The sequence below is a fragment of the Sphaerodactylus townsendi genome, linkage group LG12, assembly GCF_021028975.2.
Source record: "Sphaerodactylus townsendi isolate TG3544 linkage group LG12, MPM_Stown_v2.3, whole genome shotgun sequence".
NCBI classification, from domain to species: domain Eukaryota; kingdom Metazoa; phylum Chordata; class Lepidosauria; order Squamata; family Sphaerodactylidae; genus Sphaerodactylus; species Sphaerodactylus townsendi.
The window spans coordinates 10515700-10537178 of NC_059436.1; the positions used below are offsets into that span (position 1 = coordinate 10515700).

At 44.1% G+C, this 21479-nt stretch overlaps 1 protein-coding gene across 1 annotated transcript; it reads left to right on the top strand.

The window, feature by feature from the left end:
* Positions 1–1604: 1604 nt before the first annotated feature.
* VSIG2 (V-set and immunoglobulin domain containing 2) lies at positions 1605–12003 on the top strand. The gene is made up of 6 exons (XM_048513091.1): positions 1605–1662; positions 4098–4261; positions 5592–5799; positions 6866–7024; positions 9507–9626; positions 11951–12003. The coding sequence occupies exons 1-6, from the start codon at positions 1605–1607 to the stop codon at positions 12001–12003; spliced, it is 762 nt and encodes a 253-aa protein (XP_048369048.1).
* The last annotated feature ends 9476 nt before the right edge of the window (positions 12004–21479 follow it).

Below are 21479 nucleotides of genomic sequence, written 5' to 3' on the forward strand. Positions count from 1 at the left end.
AGGTAGCTCTGGATGGTGGTTCTATTGCCCAGAGAAGTTTGGGTGGGGTATATCTAAAGTTGTCAGCCGTTCCTATCTGAGGATAATACTAGACAACACCTTGTGCTGAAGTTCCCACCTGCTATTTTTAAGGTACAGAAGACCAGATAACTATCCTAAGCCAATCACTGATGATGCTTCAGCAAAACTGTAGTAGTTATCAGGGCTTACAATGAGCCTTCATCAAGATGCTCTGTGCACAAAAACACTGTGGGATATGCAAAAACTGTTTAGCAAAGGTGTCTCCTGTCTTGTTCCCAGCCTATCTAGGAAAAGCTGTTTGTTCTGGTGGGGACTGAGTAGTTGGTGCTGGATTCTTTTGGCAGCTTTGTTAATAATTAATTGCTCAGGGTGATTTTGATTTCCTTTGTGGAAGGAAGGACTGTAATTCTTGAAGGCTTTTACAGCCACAGTCTGGTTGGCTGTTGTTGGTTTTCCGGGCTATGTGGTTGTGGCAAGCTGAAATACTGCAGTCAAAGCTCTGCTCCCAACCTGAGCTTGCTCCCAATAGAAGGTAGTTTCAGGTGGCCAGCTCAAGGTTGACTCAGCCTTCCATCCGTCTGAGATCAGGAAAACGAGCACTTGGCTTGCTCAGGGTAAAGTGTAGTAGATAACTGGGGAAGGCAACGGCAAATCACCTCAAAAACCTAGTCTGCCTAGTAAAGGTCACAATATGACATCACCCCATGGGCCAATGCTGACTGGGTGCCTGCACCTTTACTTTTATTTTAAAAATACTATAAAACTGCTTTTGCACATACTTAAGAGCTGTTCCCCTTTCTTTGTTTAATGCATTTTGTAACGTGAATATAAAACCCATGTAGGTAATTTACACTACAAATGCCTCTGTTAGCAAGGATCAAACATTTGCATAAAAGAACAACAGAGAAATGAAAGATTTAAGTTTCTCAGGCACAGTACATCCAAGGCCCTCAGTGTTTTCCTCACAGTTCTTTTCAGCCATTACAGTAGAACATGTTGGGGTCCTTCTAACAACGTGGAGGTCCTCTTGATATGTGTAGTTGCCATGTTGTTTAACATGCATACATGAACTCAGTTCCAGTTAGTACAAAATAACCTCTGGATTTTTCAGGGGTTGTGCTCCATGCATTCTGAGACTATACACACATGATAAATATGTATATAATATAAAGCTGTCCTTAATCATAAGAACATAGGAAGGGCACTGCTGGATCAGACCATGGGCAGACCAGTTATTTACAGGAATCCCACAAACTGGAAGACTGCAGCAGCATCCTTTCGCCCTTGCCCCCAACAACTGATTTAAAGAGGCATGCTACCGCTGATACTGGAAGGAGCAGATACCCCTCATGATCAGTAGCTAGCCACATTTGAGGTTGTAGGAACTAGTTCTGAGCTCCTGTAAGACCGGGGTATAAAGGGAACACCATGGTGACTCTATTCTATCAGCAGTCTTGTGTTTCAGCGTGATTCAGATCTTTGCTGCGACTGTTTGCTTTAGCACCCATACAAGATAAAGAACAGTCTCAATCTCTGTGGAGTTTCAACTCTGTGGATGAAAGCTGCAGGCAGCCTCTGGAGAAATGGCCCTGGACTTGGTGGTATTTTCCTGCTTGCTCCTTGCCTTCATTTCACTTTGGGGTAAGTACATGAGGTTTGCAAATCAAGGCATGTTAGACACAGAGGGGACTGAAATCACCAAGCAGTGAAATGTTCCTCCAGTTCTATGAGCATTTCCAGGAAAGCTGCTACTGGGTTTGATTTCCTTTAGACTTAGGGCATCGACACATTTACTCTATATTCACCTGTGTATGGACAAATGGAGGCAAAGAGGCTCTCCTGCTGGGCAACCAATCTGCTACCCCACTTCTGATCCTTTGAGAGAATTTGCACCATAAGAGGCAAGGCCTTTACTTTATGCATTTCAAACTGTTTTTTCTTCATACACTGAGGAGTTCCATATCAGGAGCCCCCAGAATTTTAAGTCACTTTTTAGAGTCCTTTATGTGCACTGAACGACATCTTGAGGGTGATCTGTAGTGCATGATTTCCCACTGGAAGAAATAACAATTCTCCAGTGCCATTTCAGATTGAGCAAACGGCACAGGGAAAAGATGTAAGCACCCCTTCCCTTACACAGTTCCCTAAATTCTGTAAGGGAGGTTAGTCTGAGAGAGAGAGAGAGAGAGAGAGAGAGAGAGAGAGAGTAAGAGAGGGAGAAAGAGACACCAACAGATTAAGTCAGACTTACCCACTGAACTTCAAAACCAGGCAAGGATTCAACCACCACTCTTCTTCACCCAAGTCCAGCACTATAGCTACTATACCATAGGGCTGTTGAGAACAAACAGCTAAAAAGAGTTCACGGTGTAAGGGATAGCTGCTCCCATGGAAGAAATATCGGCAGCTATTAAACAACATTAATCTCCTTTATTTTGTCAGAGGTCTTAATTTCTGGAAGGTGTTTTTTAATGAAAGATCCATCCGCAATAAACTCATAATAGTAGCTTTTGTTTAATAAGCGATAGTGACTGCACATATAATCTGTGTACAGTGCATGTGACAGTTCTTTGTGCATTGAATAACTCTCTTGTTGCGTTCTCTGCATGTACAGCTGAACACGTGATTAAAACTTTATGTGTGCTTCGGTACTAGTCCCTGGTTGCCTTTGTAAGGTCAATACTCACTGGCTCTTTCTTATAAATAGAAGTCTGGTATTGCAGGCAAGACATATGTGTGTTCACTGTAACATGGGAGCAGAGCTAGCGCTTGATATCTCTTGGCATAAGTTAGGGAAGTAGCTATGGCAGACTGCAAGGGAGGCCCATAGTGTACAAATTCTCAGCTCCCCTGTTACAATAACAAAGCAAGGGGGGAATGGGAGATAAAAAGGTTGTGGAGGGGATAACCCAGAATGAGATTTAGATATGGTGGATGAGCTATCAAGTAGAGTGCAGAGACAAGGAGACTGGTGCTAATTGATGGAAGATGGCTTTAGCAGCAACCAAATACAGGAAGAATCTATGCCTTGGATTTGGGCATCTTAGTTGATAGTTCCATGGGAATGTCAACTCAATGCATGGCAGCTGTGAAAAAGGCAAACTCTATGCTGGGGATAATTAGGAAAGGAGTTGATAATAAAACTGCAAGGATTGTCATGCCCCTTATGTTATCCGTGGTGCGACCGCACTTGGAGTACTGTGTTCAGTTCTGGTCGCCACATCTCAAAAAGGATATCGAAGAGATAGAAAAAGTGCAGAGAAGGGCAACGAGGATGATTAGTTGAAGGATTGGAGCACCTTCCTTATGAGGGGAGAGGGTTGCAGCGTTTGGGACTCCTTTTTTTTAGTTTGGAGAGGAGACGCCTGAGAGGGGATAATAAGGATTGAAGTCTATAAAATTATGCATGGCTGGGTAGCCGTTGGACAGAGAGAAATTTTTCTCTCTTTCTCACAATACTAGAACCAGGGGGCATTCATTGAAAATGCTGGGGGGAAGAATTAGGACTAATAAAAGGAAACACTTCTTCACACAACGTGTGATTGGTGTTTGGAATACGCTGCCACAGGAGGTGGTGATGGCCACTAACCTGGATAGCTTTAAAAGGGGCTTGGACAGATTTATGGAGGAGAAGTCGATCTATGGCTACCAGTCTTGATCTGCCTTGATCTCAGATTGCAAATGCCTTAGCAGACCAGGTGCTCAAGAGCAGCAGCAGAAGGCCATTGCTTTCACCTCCTGCATGTGAGCTCCCAAAGGCACCTGGTGGGCCACTGCGAGTAGCAGAGTGCTGGACTAGATGGACTCTGGTCTGATCCAGCAGGCCAGTTCTTATGTTCTTATGTTCTTATGCCAGATGTAGGAAAGAGAAAGGCCTCTTCTGCACATGCAGAATAATGGACTTTCATTCCACTGTCACAATTCTTTGCTAGTGGATTTTGCTATTTCGCACAGTAAAATGCAGTGGCAAAGTGCCTTGAAAGTGGATTGAAAGTGCATTATTCTGCCTGTGTGGAAGAGGCCAACATGATCCAAGAGTGATGAAACCTGCTTGCCCATTTTTGCATGCCCCACAGGCCACGGGGCAGGCGTGGAGGTGACTGTTCCATCTGATCCGGTGATGCAGCAGAAGGGTTTGAGTGTGGAACTCCCATGCCATTACAAAACCTCAGTCGACAAGAACTTTGCACTGGAATGGAAGTTTGCATCTGGCTCAGCTTCTACTGACAAAGCAAAACAGGTAATGGAGGGCGAGGAAAGGGTTAATTGCTCCAGGTGGAAGAGGCCAACATTGTTCTAGATAAGCTGCTAACACAAACTACTGTTTGTTATGTTTACTGCTTAGTAAAGACCAGATATATGCTCCAGACTCATCCTCTTCCACCAATCAAATTCAAGTTCTGTTTCATGCTGGCCGATAGTGGAAGTTGTTTCTGGAGTCTGTACCCAGCTCTGAAATGGATTCCCAGGCCCCAATGTCTGATAGCCTTACCTGAAACGAAGCATGGAAACTAATTTTTCTGTTCTGGTGGTTATTGTGTCACGGCCACAACAAGGAATGCCAGCCTTCAGGTGGGGAATTGCAGTTCATCTACAGACTACAGAGATCAGTCTCCTTGGGAAAATGGATGCTTCAGTCCAACTTGGCTGTTGTCAGGTGGCCCCAAAAATAGATTCCACAGTGAGAGCAGGACAGCAGTCAGCTGGTGGCAAAGGTGGTGCTGCCAGGTACTGGAGTTGGTCTTGCTGCTGTCAGGCACCTACTGCAGCCTGCTGCTCTTCTGCTGTACCCCAAAGCCACTGCTTCTGCCCACCCAACACCACCCGCTGCCTACCCACTGCCTGCTGTCAGGTTCTGAGACTGAAGTCAACACAAGACTCTAGATTCTTGATCAAAAGTCTTTATTGATAAGAACAACACGTACCTGGCTTTGTGAAAGCCAGTTCTGATCATACTTGCAAGAACAACTGCCTTTATTTCCACCCAGCACCCCTCCCTCCCCCCTCCCAGTCCCTCAGAATGTGAGAAAGACACAGTGGAAAGAAGGAATTGTTGGGGAGGAATTGTTGGGGAGGACAGAATAGCCACAGAAAAGCCACCTGCCGCCCCCCTTCAGAGTCATTACCAGAGTTGTTCCTAGTTATCTTAAGTTGCCAGGATCAAAGGAAATGAAAGGAAGAGAAATGTCCATTAACATAGGAGAGAGGAGCAAGCGCTGTCCCTTCTCCGGGCTAGGCGTGAATGCCTCCCTCGAGAGCGTCCCTTTAATAGAAGGAAGGAGCACCTCCTGACACCTGCACAAGTCTTCCCGCTTTGCGAAGGAGTGACCTGGGCACCCCCAGTCCAATGCTGTCCAGGGCATGAGCCCCACCCTGCCCCAGCCTAGATACACGTCTGCGTCTGGAGATCAGCAATAATCCTGAGAGATCTCCAGGGACCTGCCCATGTGTTTCCTTCCCTCCTAATGCCTAGTTACCTCAACACCCCTAGGGCATCCTACTCTTTGGCATGAAGTTAATTCCAGACGATTCTGGAGATTCCTCCATCAGAATCTGTGTTCTTTCCACAGATTCTCTACTTCACCAACAACGTGCTGTACAAACCAGGCTCTCAGTCTGAACGGCTAAGCCTCCTTCATGACCCACCCACTTGGGGGGATGCATCCATTCGTTTAGACAATGTGCGTGCATCGGATGCCGGCATCTACTCATGTGAGGTGAATGACCCTCCAGATTTCTATGGAACTGGCATTGGATATATCCATTTGGTAGTTTTAAGTAAGTCTGATTTTAAGTATAATGCGGGAAGGGACATGTATGCCTCCCTGTAAGCTCCATGATACTAGGGCTCTATGTCAACTATGATTCTGTGAAATCACTGGAGGGGGGAAGCACAGAATTTGGTGTTGAGCATAGAAGTCAACATTCTAAGAATTTTAACTTGTATATGTAAAGAGGGCAAGTTTCTAGCCCTCGTGATTGTGAAAATATTCTTAGAATTGTGGGAGTTATGCTTAGTGCAGTTGCAAAAGTCAGTGTTTGGGGGCAGGATAACAAGACCCCACATAGCTTTTTTTCTCCTCTCCCATCCCTATCTGGTATTTTGAGACCACTAGGGATTTTTTTCAATTTAAAAAGATGCTAAGTTGAGTCCATCTGCTGTTAGAATGGCCATTCTTAACTTTTCAGTCCCTCTGAGAGAAGAAGATGCATATTCTTCACTAGTGTGAATGAACGGAAATTCTTGTGCATGGACACAAAGGCATTGCACAGTGCACAGCCAGAGGGGTGTGTGTGTGTTAATAAATAGCAAAAAAATATCCCTCCATCTGTGGCAAGGTAAAGGGAATGAAAGCAGGAAGTGGGCTTTGGCCCACTTTTAATTCTTTTTATAGAGAGCTTTCAGTGTTCAAAATGCTTTACATATATTATCATGACCTAAAACTTGCAACAACCTAGATGAGAGACCATCCTGATGATCTCCTCTTCATCCAGGCATTTTGCTAGTCTCTCTGGATGCCCCCTCTGGGATGCTGGTGGTTTGGGGAGCGGGAGGGGGTGAGGGCTCTGGTGGGATTTGTAACCTTGGTATGTTTTTAAGAGATGGATTTGTGTGGGAATGTTTTAGTGTTGTAGCCATCTAGAGATTTTACATATGGGCCGGGTATAAATTTAATACATTAATAAATAAATATGACTCTTGTGGAAGGCCTAGTTGACTTGCCCAAAGCCCACTGGTTAGCTTGTGGCATTTGAACCAGGGGAATCCTACTTCTGGATCCTATAGCTTCACCAGCTGGCATTTTGAGTTTCAGGTTTCTCTTTTTTTTCCCCTCCCCATCAGTGCCTCCATCCAGTCCAGAGTGCAAAGGGGCTACTTACTCTACTGTCGGCTCAGATGCCACCTTCACCTGCAGATCTTCTGAGGGCATGCCAGCACCAGTTTACTCCTGGACTCGGGTGGACCCCAAGACTCCCCTCCCTCTGTCTAACATGGTAAAAAGTAGGTGGGCAGCTCAATAGCCTTGATGTTTCTTTTGTTTTTGTTTGAAATCAGAAGTCGAAGTCAGCTTTAAAAGAGACCCCTGCATATGTGCAATGTTCCTTCCCACCAACAGGTGGCGAGGCCATCTGCAAACTGGTTTTGAGCCACAGGGCGGTTCATCGTGTGAGTGTTTTACATTCCGATTTGAGAACAGGGCAAAAGCTGCTCTCTGCTTTTTCATCATGTCTGATGAAATCTCTTTGTTCAACTCTCTTCTGGTTAAATGGAGGGGAAAATACTTTGAAAAGACATCTTTAAAAAACCTAGTCCAAGCAACAAATAAAAATCCTACCCAACACACACTGGCATCAAAGCCAAGCATTAACAACCACCTACCTCTCCCTGCCTTTGTCCCTTTCTTAAAGGAATGTGATCAAAGGCTCCCAATGTACAATGTAAGTAAATTGGGAAGAGCCCAACTTGGCCTGGAATGGGCAGGACAAAAATCAAGCAGTCAATCAAACAAATAAAGATGTATTTTCCCTGACAGTAGAACAGAAATGTCCTGTTTACATTCTTGCTAACTGCTGGGTTTTCTACATGCTTTTCTCCGGTTGTTGTCGTTGTTAAACCATTAATAGTATCACTTCTTCCCTTCTTTCAAATATCTAAGAAATGGGGTAGAGAAGCTTATCTTATCTTATCTTATCTTATCTTATCTTATCTTATCTTATCTTATCTTATCTTATCTTATCTTAAGTGATAAGATGCATTGAAAGTGGATTGAAAGTGCATTATTCTGCATGTGCAAAAGTACACTGTCTTCTGCTATAGAAGACAAATTCTGCCCCACCTCTGTCTTTTGTGTAACTGCAACAGTATTAGCCATCCTGAGAGGAGGTTGCTTGTCGTGTCTCTCTGGCCGCACATGCAGAATAAAGCACTTTCAATCCACTTTCCGTGCACTTTGCTGTGCAGAATAGCAAAATCCACTTGCAAACAATTGTGAGAGTGGATTGAAAGTGCATTATTCTGCATATGCGGAAGAGGCCTCTGTGTCTTTGGTCACAAAAATGTCGGAGTAATGTTTTGCACTAAAAGAAACAAGTAGCAACTTTAAAAGGCAATTGAATTACATGAAAACCCTAGTAACGTCAATAGTGTAAGACCAGAAATAATAAAAAACTTATAGTTATTCATATGAGCAAGGAATACAAAAACACCTCGACCAAATTTACAGCATAATCAATTTTTTAAAAGGAACATCTATCCATTATGCAAAGAACTTTGTTTTATGTGTCTTAAACTACTGCCTGCCAACTTAATTAGGTACCCCATTACTCTTCTGTTGTGGGAAAGAGAAAATATTGCCTCTCCATTTTTTAACATCATGTATTCACCTATATTAATATTTCTACAAAAGATCACCATGATATATCAAGAAGCTCATTTCTGTTTGCATATTCCTAACTGAATAGGAAGTCACGTATGCAAATAGCTGCTCTGCTACCCAGTCTGATCCAGCAGCTGAAAACAGGGTACACACTGTCCTTTAAAAAAAAAATCTGAAATCCTGCCTGTCTGTCAACTGAAGGGGACTAAGATGGTGGTTTCAATCCCTCACACACCCACTTCTCCCCAAACAACTGGTTGGCAGGATTAATAATGACTTATAATGACCACCCCAAACTGCTCTACACACATACTGTTGATACTAGCCTTGGTTTTCAAAGAGTCAATTGGCCTTTCCCCACTCTCGTCGTTCCCCTCTATGCCTCGCGCTGTTCTCAGCGCGCAGCATCCCAGGTGCACGCCCGGCCGTCCCCACAACCCCGCGCTCTGCGTGGGGCCATCAAAAGGCGCCGTTAAGAAGAGTGCCTGGGATGCTGCTCGCTGAGGGGCGCGACAGCAGCAGCTTTGGGGCGGCTGTGCTGTTGCCGCCCCTCTCAGTGGGGAGTGCCAAGGGACCCCGCGCTACTCTCCTTGAGTAGCGCGGGGCTTAAGGTAAGTGGGGAAAGGCCCAATGTGATGTAGTGGTTAAGAGCAGCAGACTCTAATCTTGTGAACCAGGTTTGTTTCCCCACTCCTCTGCATGAAGCCTGCAGGGTGACTTTGGCCCAGTCACAGTTTTCTCAGAACTCTCTCAGGCCCACCTACCTTATAAGGTGTGGGGAGGGGAAGGGAAGGGAGTTTGCAAACCGCTTTGAGACTCCTTACAGGAGAGAAAGATGGGGTATAAATCCAAACTTCTTCTTTTCTTCAAAGTCTTTAAATCAAGCAATATATTTTAAGTGTTAAGGCTGGACTGATGGTGAAACCTAAAATATATATATAAATTCAATTTTCTACAAGCAAATTTCAGCTAGGAGAATTTCCTTGAGGGGACCATCTTGTGTGTTCACCACTGCTCTGGTCTAGAGTATAGAATTCTGACCTTTCCATAAACTGTACTATTAAAAAATTGCTTTCATTTTCATTCTATCTCCTTTTGTGTTTACAGATGAACAAACTGGGACCCTGATGTTGACAAACATCTCACAAGAGTTCTCTGGAAAGTATCAATGTGTTGCCTCCAATGAGTATGGCCAGAATAGCTGCCAGGTATCTCTCCATGTGTCAGGTGAGTACAGGATTAAAGGTTGCAAGACCTGAGCATTCTTTTGTTTTACTTCCTGCCTGAGCGATGGATACTTGCCAACAGTACTTGGCTGTTTTGATTAGCAAAAGCTAATGCATGCTTCTACAATAAACCCATCTTGCAAAACGCTCTTCAGTTGAGAGTTAAAGCTCCATGGCCCCTTCCGCATATGCAGAATAATGCACCTTCAATCCACTTTCAATCCACTTTGCAGCTGGATTTTACTGTGTGGAATAGCAAAATCCACTTGCAAACAATTGTGAAAGTGGATTGAAAGTGCATTATTTTTGCATGTGCGAAAGGGGCTTGTGAGACACTGGTGACAACTAGTGGCCGATGTGTAACTTTTTTGGTCTCTATTCTGATTTGCTTGTGAAGTGATTGGATGACTGATTAATAATCAGCAGCATCCAAAAGAGATCTGCCAACTCTTCCTGCACCAATCATTAGGCATAATAAAAAATATGTGAAATTCAAAACAACGTGTGCAAGATCACGACCTTGCATTCTGTATTAATTAACTTGAATTCCCTGCCTTGGAGACTTTTATCAAAGTAGTAATAAATAGCCCAATTAATTATTAACCTGTATTTCATGCCCTGATTACCACACGGTTTATACACTCCACAGGCAGGCAGCACAGCTTTTCCTGGAGTGTATCATTTCTGACTGCAGCCTTGTGAAAGGCTGAGTGCACACACACATGGATTTCATGGTGGGGAAAGATACCTATCTGAAAATACAAAAAGAGCACATCAGGGGTCTGATCTCCCTGGAATGCTATTTTTGCATTGACAGGGGATTTGGCATGAAGGGACATTCCAACATACCACGTACACACCACCTAGGAAAAGGGTTTCATTCTGTCAATTACCTGAAGTGCCCTTCACAAACACTTTTGTGCAAGTATCCTCATATCATGCCTAAACATTCATACACACCCTTACCTATACACCCATGAAGAAGAGGAAGAAGAGGAGGAGGAGGAGTTTGGATTTATACCCCACCCTTCTCTTCCGTAAGGAGACCCAAGGTGGCTTACAAACTCCTTTCCCTTCCTCTCCCCACAACAGACACCTTGTGAGGTTGGTGGGGTTGAGAGAGTACTGAGAGAACTGTGACTAGCCCAAGGTCACCTGGCAGGAATGTAGGAGTGTGGAAACAAATCTGGTTCCCCAGATAAGCCTCTGCCACTCAGGTGGAGGAGTGGGAAATCAATCCCGGTTCCCCAGATTAGAATCCACTTGTTCTTAACCATTTCACCATACTGGCTCTTTGCTTGATACTAGTATCTTTATTAAAAGTTTCTATTAAAGGATTCCTTATAGGCTGCTGCAGAATCTGGCTACAAGCGTGTTTACTGTCACAGTGAACTTTTGATCCAGATACTTTTTCTGTGGGTGTTTCTGTTTGCACCAATCACTGCTGACTCCGTCTTTTGTTCCCTGTTTATCACTGGACTAAATCTCGGACATCAGGTCTCTCTTGCCACCCTGTGACATTTTTGTTAATTCAACAAGAGCTTTCTGGGCCAACAGCCAACTTCTCATTAATGCCTAGGACTGCAATAGGCACTGGGTCATATTTCAAGTGGCGTGAATTGTTTCAGCTCTGCTGGAGTGAGTCGTTAACCAACCTGAAGATATGTCCTTTGGGGATGCATCTTTAGGCTTTCCAACACGATGAGATTAATGCAGTCCATTGGTTGCACCACCTCCAGTTGCCTGTGCAGAGAATCTCTGTGGCTTCTGGGCCCTCAGTGGGTGCACAAATGCCGTTGTGTTCATAAAGAGTAAATAAGGACTGGGAAATTAGTATTAGTAGCATAGTTAGGAGTTTGTGGCTCTGGAGCAAACCATGCTGTTAGATCCCTTCTGGTACCCACTATTTAGTTGAGTATGCAGGGATTAAGAATGCTTTTTAACTGCTAAAATTTCACCTCAGGCCCTGGATGAGTGTCCAAAATTAATTTTAATACTTTTTTCAGTGACAAATTTAATCTCTGGCTCCTGTGGAGCACCTCTGAAAGAGCACATCAGCCATGACCAATTCCCACAACAGAAGGAAGGAGGATAAAAATCACACAATTTGACTTCCTGTCAGAGTTTAAAGAGATTTAGGGTCTCCTGTTTTAAAAGGCACTTCCTCCGGCTGGACCTGTCCAGTGCCAAGGAAATTCCTGGCATGAACCCCTGCCCAGTCCAACTCTGCCACCTGACTGCTGTTAAGCAACTTGTGGAATGTTCTGGCATGCGCAGTCACCTCCGCCACTCACGTTCCGTTTTCCTGCCGCATCTCCCACTCAGGTCGGAGTTATGCATTTAATTTGCCCGCCTTCTATGGGCAACCCCCTCATTAGCTGAGCTTCTTAGCACGGCTCAACGGTGACTGCAGGGAAAAATCAGATGGCATCTGGACGCGTTGAAAGGAGAAAACACCCAGACTGGGAGAAGGGGTAGGACGACGGTCGTAGGAGGAAGGAAGATTAATTAAGAGATTTGCAAATTCAGGTCACAAATATTCAGAACGTTTTTTCAAGGCTTTCAAAGACTTTTGGGGAATAAGCTGAAAGAATCACAGGGAGATAGAATGGGTTGAAATGCAAGGAAGCAAATGGAGATCTTATCCTGAAGCGAATGACTTCACTCAAGACTCTAACAAGATCCTTCTTGTTGGTGTTATCTTTATTGTACATCCATTTAATCCCATCTTTCCTCTGAGCTCACTGCAGAATACTTTTTTTTGCCTTTGAGTCACAGTGGTGCCTTGCCATTGCCTGCCTCCCTCCACGTTACAACCTGGTGTTCCTTGGAAGTCTCCCATCCAAATACTGACCAGGGGGTCAGAGCTGAGAGGGTGCAACAGGCCCCAGGTCACCCAGCAAGCTTCCAAGGCACGAGTGGGGATTTGAATTGGGGTTTTCCAGGTCTAGTTTGACACCTTAACCATTGCACCAAGCTGGCAGAATACATTTCCCCCCCTATTCTACTTTATGGTCACAACAACTCTACAAGGTGGGTTAGGCTAAGAAAGGGAATAGAGTGGAGACTTTTATTCTAGTTTATAACTGGTTTAGCTCCCTACACATATTGTGCGCATTGAAATTAACACTCATGGAAGGGGAGAAGACGTGCATGCTGGTGCTATCTCTACCTGTGCATCAGCACAAAGTCTTTGCATGTAGGAAGTGATCAGGAGCCAAGCAGGAGACAGAACTGTGCACTTTCTATGTTCACTTCCTACGTACATGGTCTCTGAGCACAGGAGCTGGTGATTATTGTAAGTGGGGTCCTGGGCCCAGTGTGTAAGAGCATGACAGACCCCTGGGGATGCTGGTTCTCATGCAAACATGTTCTTATTGTGAATTCTGCAATCGTAACAATGTTTCCTTCCTGTTGTCCCTTGCCAAGGTGGGGGGGCAGGGTTCCAATTTGGGGGAGGGAAGACCCATGCAATTAGTCATTTTTATCCATCGCAGGTGGTGGTGGAAAGTGCTATCAAGTTGCAATAAATTTATGGTGACCCCATAGGGTTTTCAAGGCAAGAGACAAAACAGAGGTGGTTGGCCATTGCTTGGCTCTGCCCAGAAACCCTGGACATCGTTGGTGGTCTCCATCCAAGTACCAATCAGGGCCAACCCAACCCGATTTGGCTTCTCAATATGAACAACTGTAGGGCAACAGTTCATGGTAAAAGTCAGGGTTTCTAGAATTATAGAAATAAATGGGACATAATCCTCTAATCCCAGAGTAAAATGAATTAAATATTCAGTCTAATATTCAGAACTAATTGGTGTTCTGAAGTTTGCATCTCTAAAATCTATTTTTATTTCTCGTAGACTTTAGAAGAATATGCACATAGAAGGAGAGAGAGAGCAGGAATTTTGTGGCTGGTTCAAATTACATTTTTGAAAACGAGTGCTTTATAAAAAGTGGAGCAGTTGGGAAGAAGCATATGGTGTGATGCGGTTCTCAAAGCATCTATATTGATATAATGTGGTGGGGAGCTTTTAAAAAGTAGGATCCAGTAGAAGTGGTAAAAGTAGAGAACTATGTTTTAAAAAAAGCTTTGCATGATTATTGTATAAGCACAAATTTGAGAGCATCTAAGAAAATTGACCAAGGGAGGTGCTAAGAAAAATAATTTGACCCTGCCACCAAAAATACAGTTTTGAATCATTATTGTATAAAATGCTTGGAATATCCATCCTAACCTTTCGGGTGGGTATTTAGAGCTTTATCATTACCCTGAACTGTTGTCTAAAAAACAACCAGATTGGAAACATGGATAGCTAAGATGTGCACAGCTACGATTTCTACCTCCCAGAATGTATTTTTGTGGGGGAGGAGATGATCATTTCCCCTTTATGCTGCCTTTTTATACTTGGCTGAGAGCACTCATGCACTTTTGGACCCTCAGTGGGTGGGAAATGGAGCGGGGAGGGGGGTTTCACTGGGGTTCCTGACAGCCTCTTCTCAGGATTATGGTGTGCCTAGGGTTTAGGGTTTTACTTTTTGCAGACAGACCAAATGAGTTGAAAGGCACAGCATCCGTGGTATAAAATGACCAGAGAGAGAGAGAGTGTGAGTGAGTGAGTGAGTGAGAGAGAGAGAGAGAGAGAGAGAGAGAGAGAGAGAGAGAGAGAGAGAGAGTGTAATGGTCGAATCCCCACTTGAAATTTGCACACAGATCCAAACCTGTTCGCTGTGAAACTGTGTCCTCTTCATCGGAGTTTCTCCCTCCCCACCGCAGGGAGCATACAGCAGACACACCCAGTTGCAGAACTCTTAGCAATCCCCACTACCAGGCGAGCTCGCTTCGCCAGTCTCCCCTGATTGGCTGGCATGCCTTGATGGGGCGGGACCTTTTCCCACTGCGGAAACGTACATTGTGGGGGCATGATAAAAAAAAATCAGCGTGTAAAAGTTTACCGTTTAACTGTTTCAACTGTGCAAACAGTTAATCGCTACCTGTGTAAACCATTAATGATTCAAAGTTACACATTTGACTGTTTAATGTTTGCATCCCCTTCTGCTGGTTGATCGCAAAAGCGGAAATGAAATCAAGGAAAGGCTGCGCGCTCATCGCAGCGCTGATTGGTTGCCTGAATTCTGTGTCACACTCCAGGGTGGGAAACGAGTCAGGGTTTCAACCCTCATCCCTCCCCTCAGATCAGCTCTGAACCGTGTCAATGGGGTCTATGCCACTTGCAACCAGATCCTGCCAGAACACGGATTAACGGGGAGAACGAGCACCAGAAACGGAATCTGCCACACAAGCAATGGGGAGGTCGTCCCTTAAACCTGGTTAGCTTGTGTTCTGAAACCTGGCTAAGACAGTAGTGGGGATTCGACCTAATGATGAAAGCAGGCCAACTCAACATTTCTGAGCTGAACCTTTTGCTTAGAAAATCTTAGTGTACCCCACTGAAGCAAATGGCACCCCACAGCTATTTCCAGTTAAGAAACAGGATGGGGGGAGGGTTTAAGCCCCTTCTTCTTGCACATCGTAGTTCCAATTTGAGTGAAGCCTGCAACAGGGCTTTGAAACATGCATCTGATTTCAAGGGGGGAAACGTAATGAGAAGTTAGGTCCCAGTGGCTGTAAAAAACATGGTTTTGTGTGATGAAAACAGGAAGCAAAGTCCCACCAGCAACGGTTCATGAGATGGGAAGTGGGCCATGCAATTCGCTGCCTTATATGATTAACAGCAACTGGTGGTAGAGGGGAAACCACTGGTTCTGTGACTTTTCCTTATCGCTGTCAGAGTTTGAAATCGGCTAAGGTGGTCTCTCTTTGTGTTTTGAAGGCATCACGCAAGCTGGAACAATTGCAGGCGCTATCATTGGAGTCCTCTTAGCTCTTCTACTGCTTGGTGCCCTGGTAATCTGTTTCTTACGCCACCGAAAGCAGCAGGAACAGAAGAAAAAGACACAATCGATATACAGTGGGAATGAAATAAGGTTAGAGCCATTGTCTAAACTAAGGGGTCTGCACCCTGCGGCTCTCCAGATGTTCATGGACTACAATTCCCAATTGGCCATGCTGGCAGGGGCTGCTGGGAATTATAGACCATGAACATCTGGAGAGCCGTAGGTTGCAGACCCCAGAATGGAATTTTGTTGCATTGGAGAATTTCTATTTATTTTCTAAAATAACAATCCTCAGTGGTGAACTTATTCCTCAAGCAGCCCAAGCAGCTGTTCTGCTTCACAAACCTCAGCTCCACTTTGACTTATATTCTTTGTAACCAGTTTCTATAACTGCAAATGGTAAAGGGTGAATTCAGGCAAATAATTATTATATTTAATCAACCTTCCATGTGCCAGCCGGTACTCGCCCGCCCCCCACCCACCTTTTGTCTATTCTGTTTGGGATGGCTACCGCCTTCATACTCTCTTCATTATAGAGAATATGTGATGTGTATCTCCAACAGAAACAAATTATTTCATGTGCTTTACTGCTGCATGTCTGTTGATAAATGCACAGGAGTAGACTGAGTTTTTAAAAATGCTAGAAAACCAGATGGATTTCTTTGGACATAATTAGTTGTGCAGAAGCATGTTGCTCTATAACCAAAATTACCAGTTTCAGTGCCTCTGTGTCTCTTTTGTAATAGCAGTTATTGTGAAGGGAGACACAAAATGGATATCAGGAAGGCAGCCAAAAATGAAAGATGGTAAAACTTGAAAATTTGTCACAAGTGTCCATCTTTGCCGTTAAAATGTGAAAGGCCAGATTAAACTTTGAAATTTGTATGTGACATTTTCCTGTTATTATATTTTGTATGTTTTGGATTTGGAGCCTTTTGTTATTGGGACGTATGTAAATGTCAAATCACATTGTTATCCAGAAAATAGTAAATACTATTGAATGTCACTGATCAAATACTAACAAACGGTAAAGGCAAGTATTGCCAGATATCAAATGCTGATCTCAAATATATGATGAACATTTTTAAAAGGCACATCACACATTAATATTTGCAAAGTAAAATTCCGGACAGTGAATTCCATCTAAGGCCCCTTCCACACATGCAGAATAATGCACTTTCAATCCACTTTCAATGCAGCTGGATTTTAGTGTGCAGAATAGCAAAATCCACTTGCAAATGATTGTGAAAGTGGATTGAAAGTGCATTATTCTGCATGTGCAGAAGGGGCCTAACTCTCACCTGGAGGCAGTCAGTTCTTCTCTAGGGGACCTGCCACAGCAGAGGTCAAAAATTTCACCTGCTGATTGCAGGTGTCAATAATGGATTGCTGAACAACTGATGGTGTGTGTGTGCTAGTAGCAAAGGTAGATAGATTCCAGGTGTTGCTATAGAAGGGGTTATTTAAAATGCCACACCCTTGACAATGGATTTAAAATTGAAATTACTTCTGAAAAGTCTATGCAACTAAATTAATGTATGCGATCTGATATTAATTCTCTTTCATGATTCTTCCTCACTCCCTCACCCCCGTTTAAAGGGAGGATGCCACAGCCCCGGGGATCTCAGAAGATTCCTTGGAGAAAAGAGACAGCAGGTCAGAAAGTCACCTCTTGGAACAGTCATCCTCCAGGCCTGGATCCGCCAGCACCACAAAATCACAACGGCAAAACTTTCTTGTTTGAGTTTATGTCGAGATGGCTTCTGGGCTCGGTGTTTGTGTGCGTTCTGTTTCGTTGCAGTGCAAATGTTTCCTCTGGAGACAACATGCCATATCCGTTTTAGGCAACCCTTTATCTGTTGTCCCCAATCTGCCTGCTAAGTTGCAGTACATGATGCTTTATTCATTATTTTTAACCCCTGAATATGAAGTCAATCTGTACATCTGCTTGTAAAATTGTTTCAGCAATGCACATTAAATAAGAACATAAGAAGAGCAAGAATCCAGCTTAATGACTAACAGAGTCCATTCAGCTCTCTGCTACTCAAGTAGTGGCTCCACCAGGTTTTGAAGAGGCAGATGTGGAAAGCAATGGCCTTCTGCTGCTGTTGCCCTGAGCACCTGGTCTGCTAAGGTATTTGTAATCTGAGATCAAGGAGGATCAAGATTGGTAGCCAGATTGATCTCTCCTCCATAAATCGGTCCAAGCCCTTTGTAGTTATCCAGGTTAGCAGCTATCACCACCTCCTGTGGTGCCATTCCAACACCAACTACACGCTGTAATGAAGAAATGTTTCCTTTTATTAGTCCTAATTCTTCCCCCCAGCATTTTCAATGAATGCCCCCTGGTTCTAGTATTGTGAGAAAGAGAGAAAAATTTCTCTCTGTCAACATTTTCTACCCCATGCATAATTTTATAGACTTCAATCATATCCCCTCAGACGCCTCTCCAAAACTAAAGAGTCTCCAAACGCCTCTCCTCATAAGGAAGGTGCTCCAACTCTTCAATCATCCCCATTGCCCTTCTCTGCACTTTTTCTATCTCTTCATATCCTTGAGATGTGGTGACCAGAACTGAACACAGTACTCCAAGTGCGGTCGCACCACTGCTTTATATAAGGGCATGACAATCTTTGCAGTTTTATTATCAACTCCTTTCCTAATTATCCCCAGCATAGAGTTTGCCTTTTTCACAGCTGCCATGCATTGAGTTGACATTCCCATGGAATCTGCCCCCATTCCTTCCTCTCTGCCCCCATTCCTTCCTCTCTGGGCTGGGCGGCAACTGGGAAGATGCTCCCTACACCCCACTTCTAAGATACCCTGACAGCCACACCTTCCAGCAGGTCATAATTAAAGCAGACTCATGTGAACAAACCAGAGATTCCTGATGGAACATTGTGTGCGATGTTGTGTCCAGCTCCTGCCATTAAAACTAGAGCATCCACCTTCATCCAAAATGAGGATAGGTGCAACGAACTTTCCTAGCTCAGTAACAATTGCACCAAATGGCTTATTCCAAAATGGAGGATGATAGCTGAATGAAGGGATTGTGATTAGCAAGCTGTCCAAACAGAAATCTACAGCCTCTTGCGGGTATTTCAAATCATAACCAGAGAGTGTATGCATAATCCTGGGCCAGTTGGAAGAGACTTACCTCAGGATCAGAACTTACTGAAATCTGCTCATCTCGGAACACATCTTATGGTCCTGCTATTATTAGTGTCTTGTTTAATTAATGATGCTGCATCTTCTGTTTGTGCAGTTGATTTGTGTTTAAGGCTTTCATCGTACCATGAGTAAGACAACTGTAACTTGTACTTTTACATTTGTTTTCCGTGCCTTTATTTCTTTGAGTTACGAGGTGTTGTATCAGACAGAGATACTGTATATTTGATTTTATTATACTGAATAAGTGTTTTTGGATTATTAAGTTAAGTTTTTGGATTATTAAGTTAAGTTTAAGCCAACATTTAAAAAGTTGCTGTTGCTTTAAGATATTTTGGAGTAAGCCATTTGGTGCAATTTGTTACTAATGCTAGAGCAGCACTTAGAACCAAGATAAATGATGGTTTATTTTGGTTTATTTAAGGAGGTTTGCACAGCAACCTCCAATTCGCATCATTCTGGCCAGTTCAGGTTTTATGTCTGCTTAACAAGTGGCTGGGTTACCTGGGTATCCCCATCTCTGGAGCTGAGGTGGGCAATGGCTGGGGGCTGGGGCTGTTTAGTAGTGGTGCCACATTGATAAAATACTCTTCACTTCAGCAGGCTTACCTGGTGTCACCTTTGCTGATATTCAGGCATCAAGCAAAGGCCTTTTTTTCCTTCTGTTGTCTTTGTTTGAGCAGTGTTGCGTGTTGTGAATTTGCACTAAGATTACCCTAATTTTAATGCTGCTTTAGCTGATTTGCCTTTCCTTGATGTTTTAATCTGCCAGCATTACCATTGCAGTTTTTAATGGAAGGTAATATGCTACTGTATGTCTGATTTTTCCACCTTCTTAAATGTTCCAGTTCAACGAATTACGCTGCAATAATGTATATACTTTACGTGGTTTTGTGCACCATTTTGAATAGTCTGGCAAATAAATGACACTTTATGCAGGAACCCTCAAAGCCTCAAGGGCAAGAAGGCTCTGAAATCTGACATGGTGCCTGAACTGTTGGATTCTGTGCCTGGTGCCAGTTTCTGTCCTTGAAACCGCACAATTGCCAAATCCACATTCCTGTAATAGGAATCCCTGCTAGGTGCAGAAAGACCCAGGCTGCTCCAAGGTTTCATATCAACATTCCTTTATTCACATTCCATCTTGGTAGAAGAAATCACATGCAAAAACCAAAAGGATATTTCAAAAGACAATTGCACTAACTCCTGCCGACTGCGAAAGATGCGGAGAGAGGCGTGCACAAGGACAGGGTAAAGAGGACGGGGTATTTGCAAGCCAGAGGAAGGAACAGGGGGATGATTGGAAGGTTCTGAATGGGCAAGAAAAGTTCCTGCATGTTGTTCTCTTTAGAATTCAAAGAGTTCCCTGGTTTCTTGGCATTTGCCTCTCCAGTTCGGTTGCTGTCCTGCCTCTAACAGTTATAAAAGAAAACTCAGCCACTGTTTTATTGTTGTTTTGCTCTTCTCCATCACATACACTGTTCTCTGTTCTGCTCTGGAATCTTACCTTCAATCAGTGAGAGGGAACAAGGTGGTGGGATGAGGGGAACAGGTGGGCAGATGAAGCCCTGGCTGCATGTGACTTCTTTTTCAGTGTCAGGTGTGTCAGGGATCCCTTTTCAGCAGCTGGTGTGTCAGGGAGCCTCTTCCTTTTCAATAGCTGTTGTGTCAGGGATCCTCTTCTTTTTCACTGTCAGGTGTGCCAGGGATCCTCTTCTTTTTCAGTGTGTCAGGGAGCCTCTTCTTTATCAGTGGCTGGTGTGTCAGGGATCCTCTTCTTTTTCAGCAGCTGTTGTATCAGGGATCTTCTTGTTCAGCAGCTGGTGTGTCAAGGAGTCTCTTCTTTTTCAGTGGTTGGTGTGTCAGGGAGCCTCTTTATCAGTGGTTAGTGTGTCAAGTATCCTCTTCTTTTTCAGTGGCTGTTGTGTCAGGGATCATCTTCTTTTTCAGTGGTTGATGTGTCAGGGATCCTCTTCTTTTTCAGTGGCTGGTGTGTCAGGGATCCTCTTCTTTTTCAGCAGCTGGTGTGTCAGGGATCCTCTTCTTTTTCAGCAGCTGGTGTGTCAGGGATCCTCTTCTTTTTCAGCAGCTGTTGTGTCAGGGATCTTCTTGTTCAGCAGCTGGTGTGTCAAGGAGTCTCTTCTTTTTCAGTGTGTCAGGGATCCTCTTCCTTTTCAATAGCTGTTGTGTCAGGGATCCTCTTCTTTTTCAGCAGCTGGTGTGTCAGGGAGCCTCTTCTTTATCAGTGGCTGGTGTGTCAGGGATCCTCTTCTTTTTCAGCAGCTGTTGTGTCAGGGATCTTCTTGTTCAGCAGCTGGTGTGTCAAGGAGTCTCTTCTTTTTCAGTGTGTCAGGGATCCTCTTCCTTTTCAATAGCTGTTGTGTCAGGGAGCCTCTTCTTTTTCAGCAGCTGGTGTGTCAGGGAGCCTCTTCTTTATCAGTGGCTGGTGTGTCAGGGAGCCTCTTCTTTTTCAGTGTCAGGTGTGTCAGGGAGCCTCTTCTTTTTCAGTGGCTGGTGTGTCAGGGAGCCTCTTCTTTTTCAGTGGCTGGTGTGTCAGGGAGCCTCTTCTTTTTCAGTGGCTGGTGTGTCAAGTATCCTCTTCTTTTTCAGTGGCTGTTGTGTCAGGGATCCTCTTCTTTTTCAGTGGCTGTTGTGTCAGGGAGCCTCTTCTTTTTCAGTGGCTGGTGTGTCAGGGATCCTCTTCTTTTTCAGTGGTTGGTGTGTCAGGGATCCTCTTCCTTTTCAATAGCTGTTGTGTCAGGGATTATCTTCTTTTTCAGTGGTTGATGTGTCA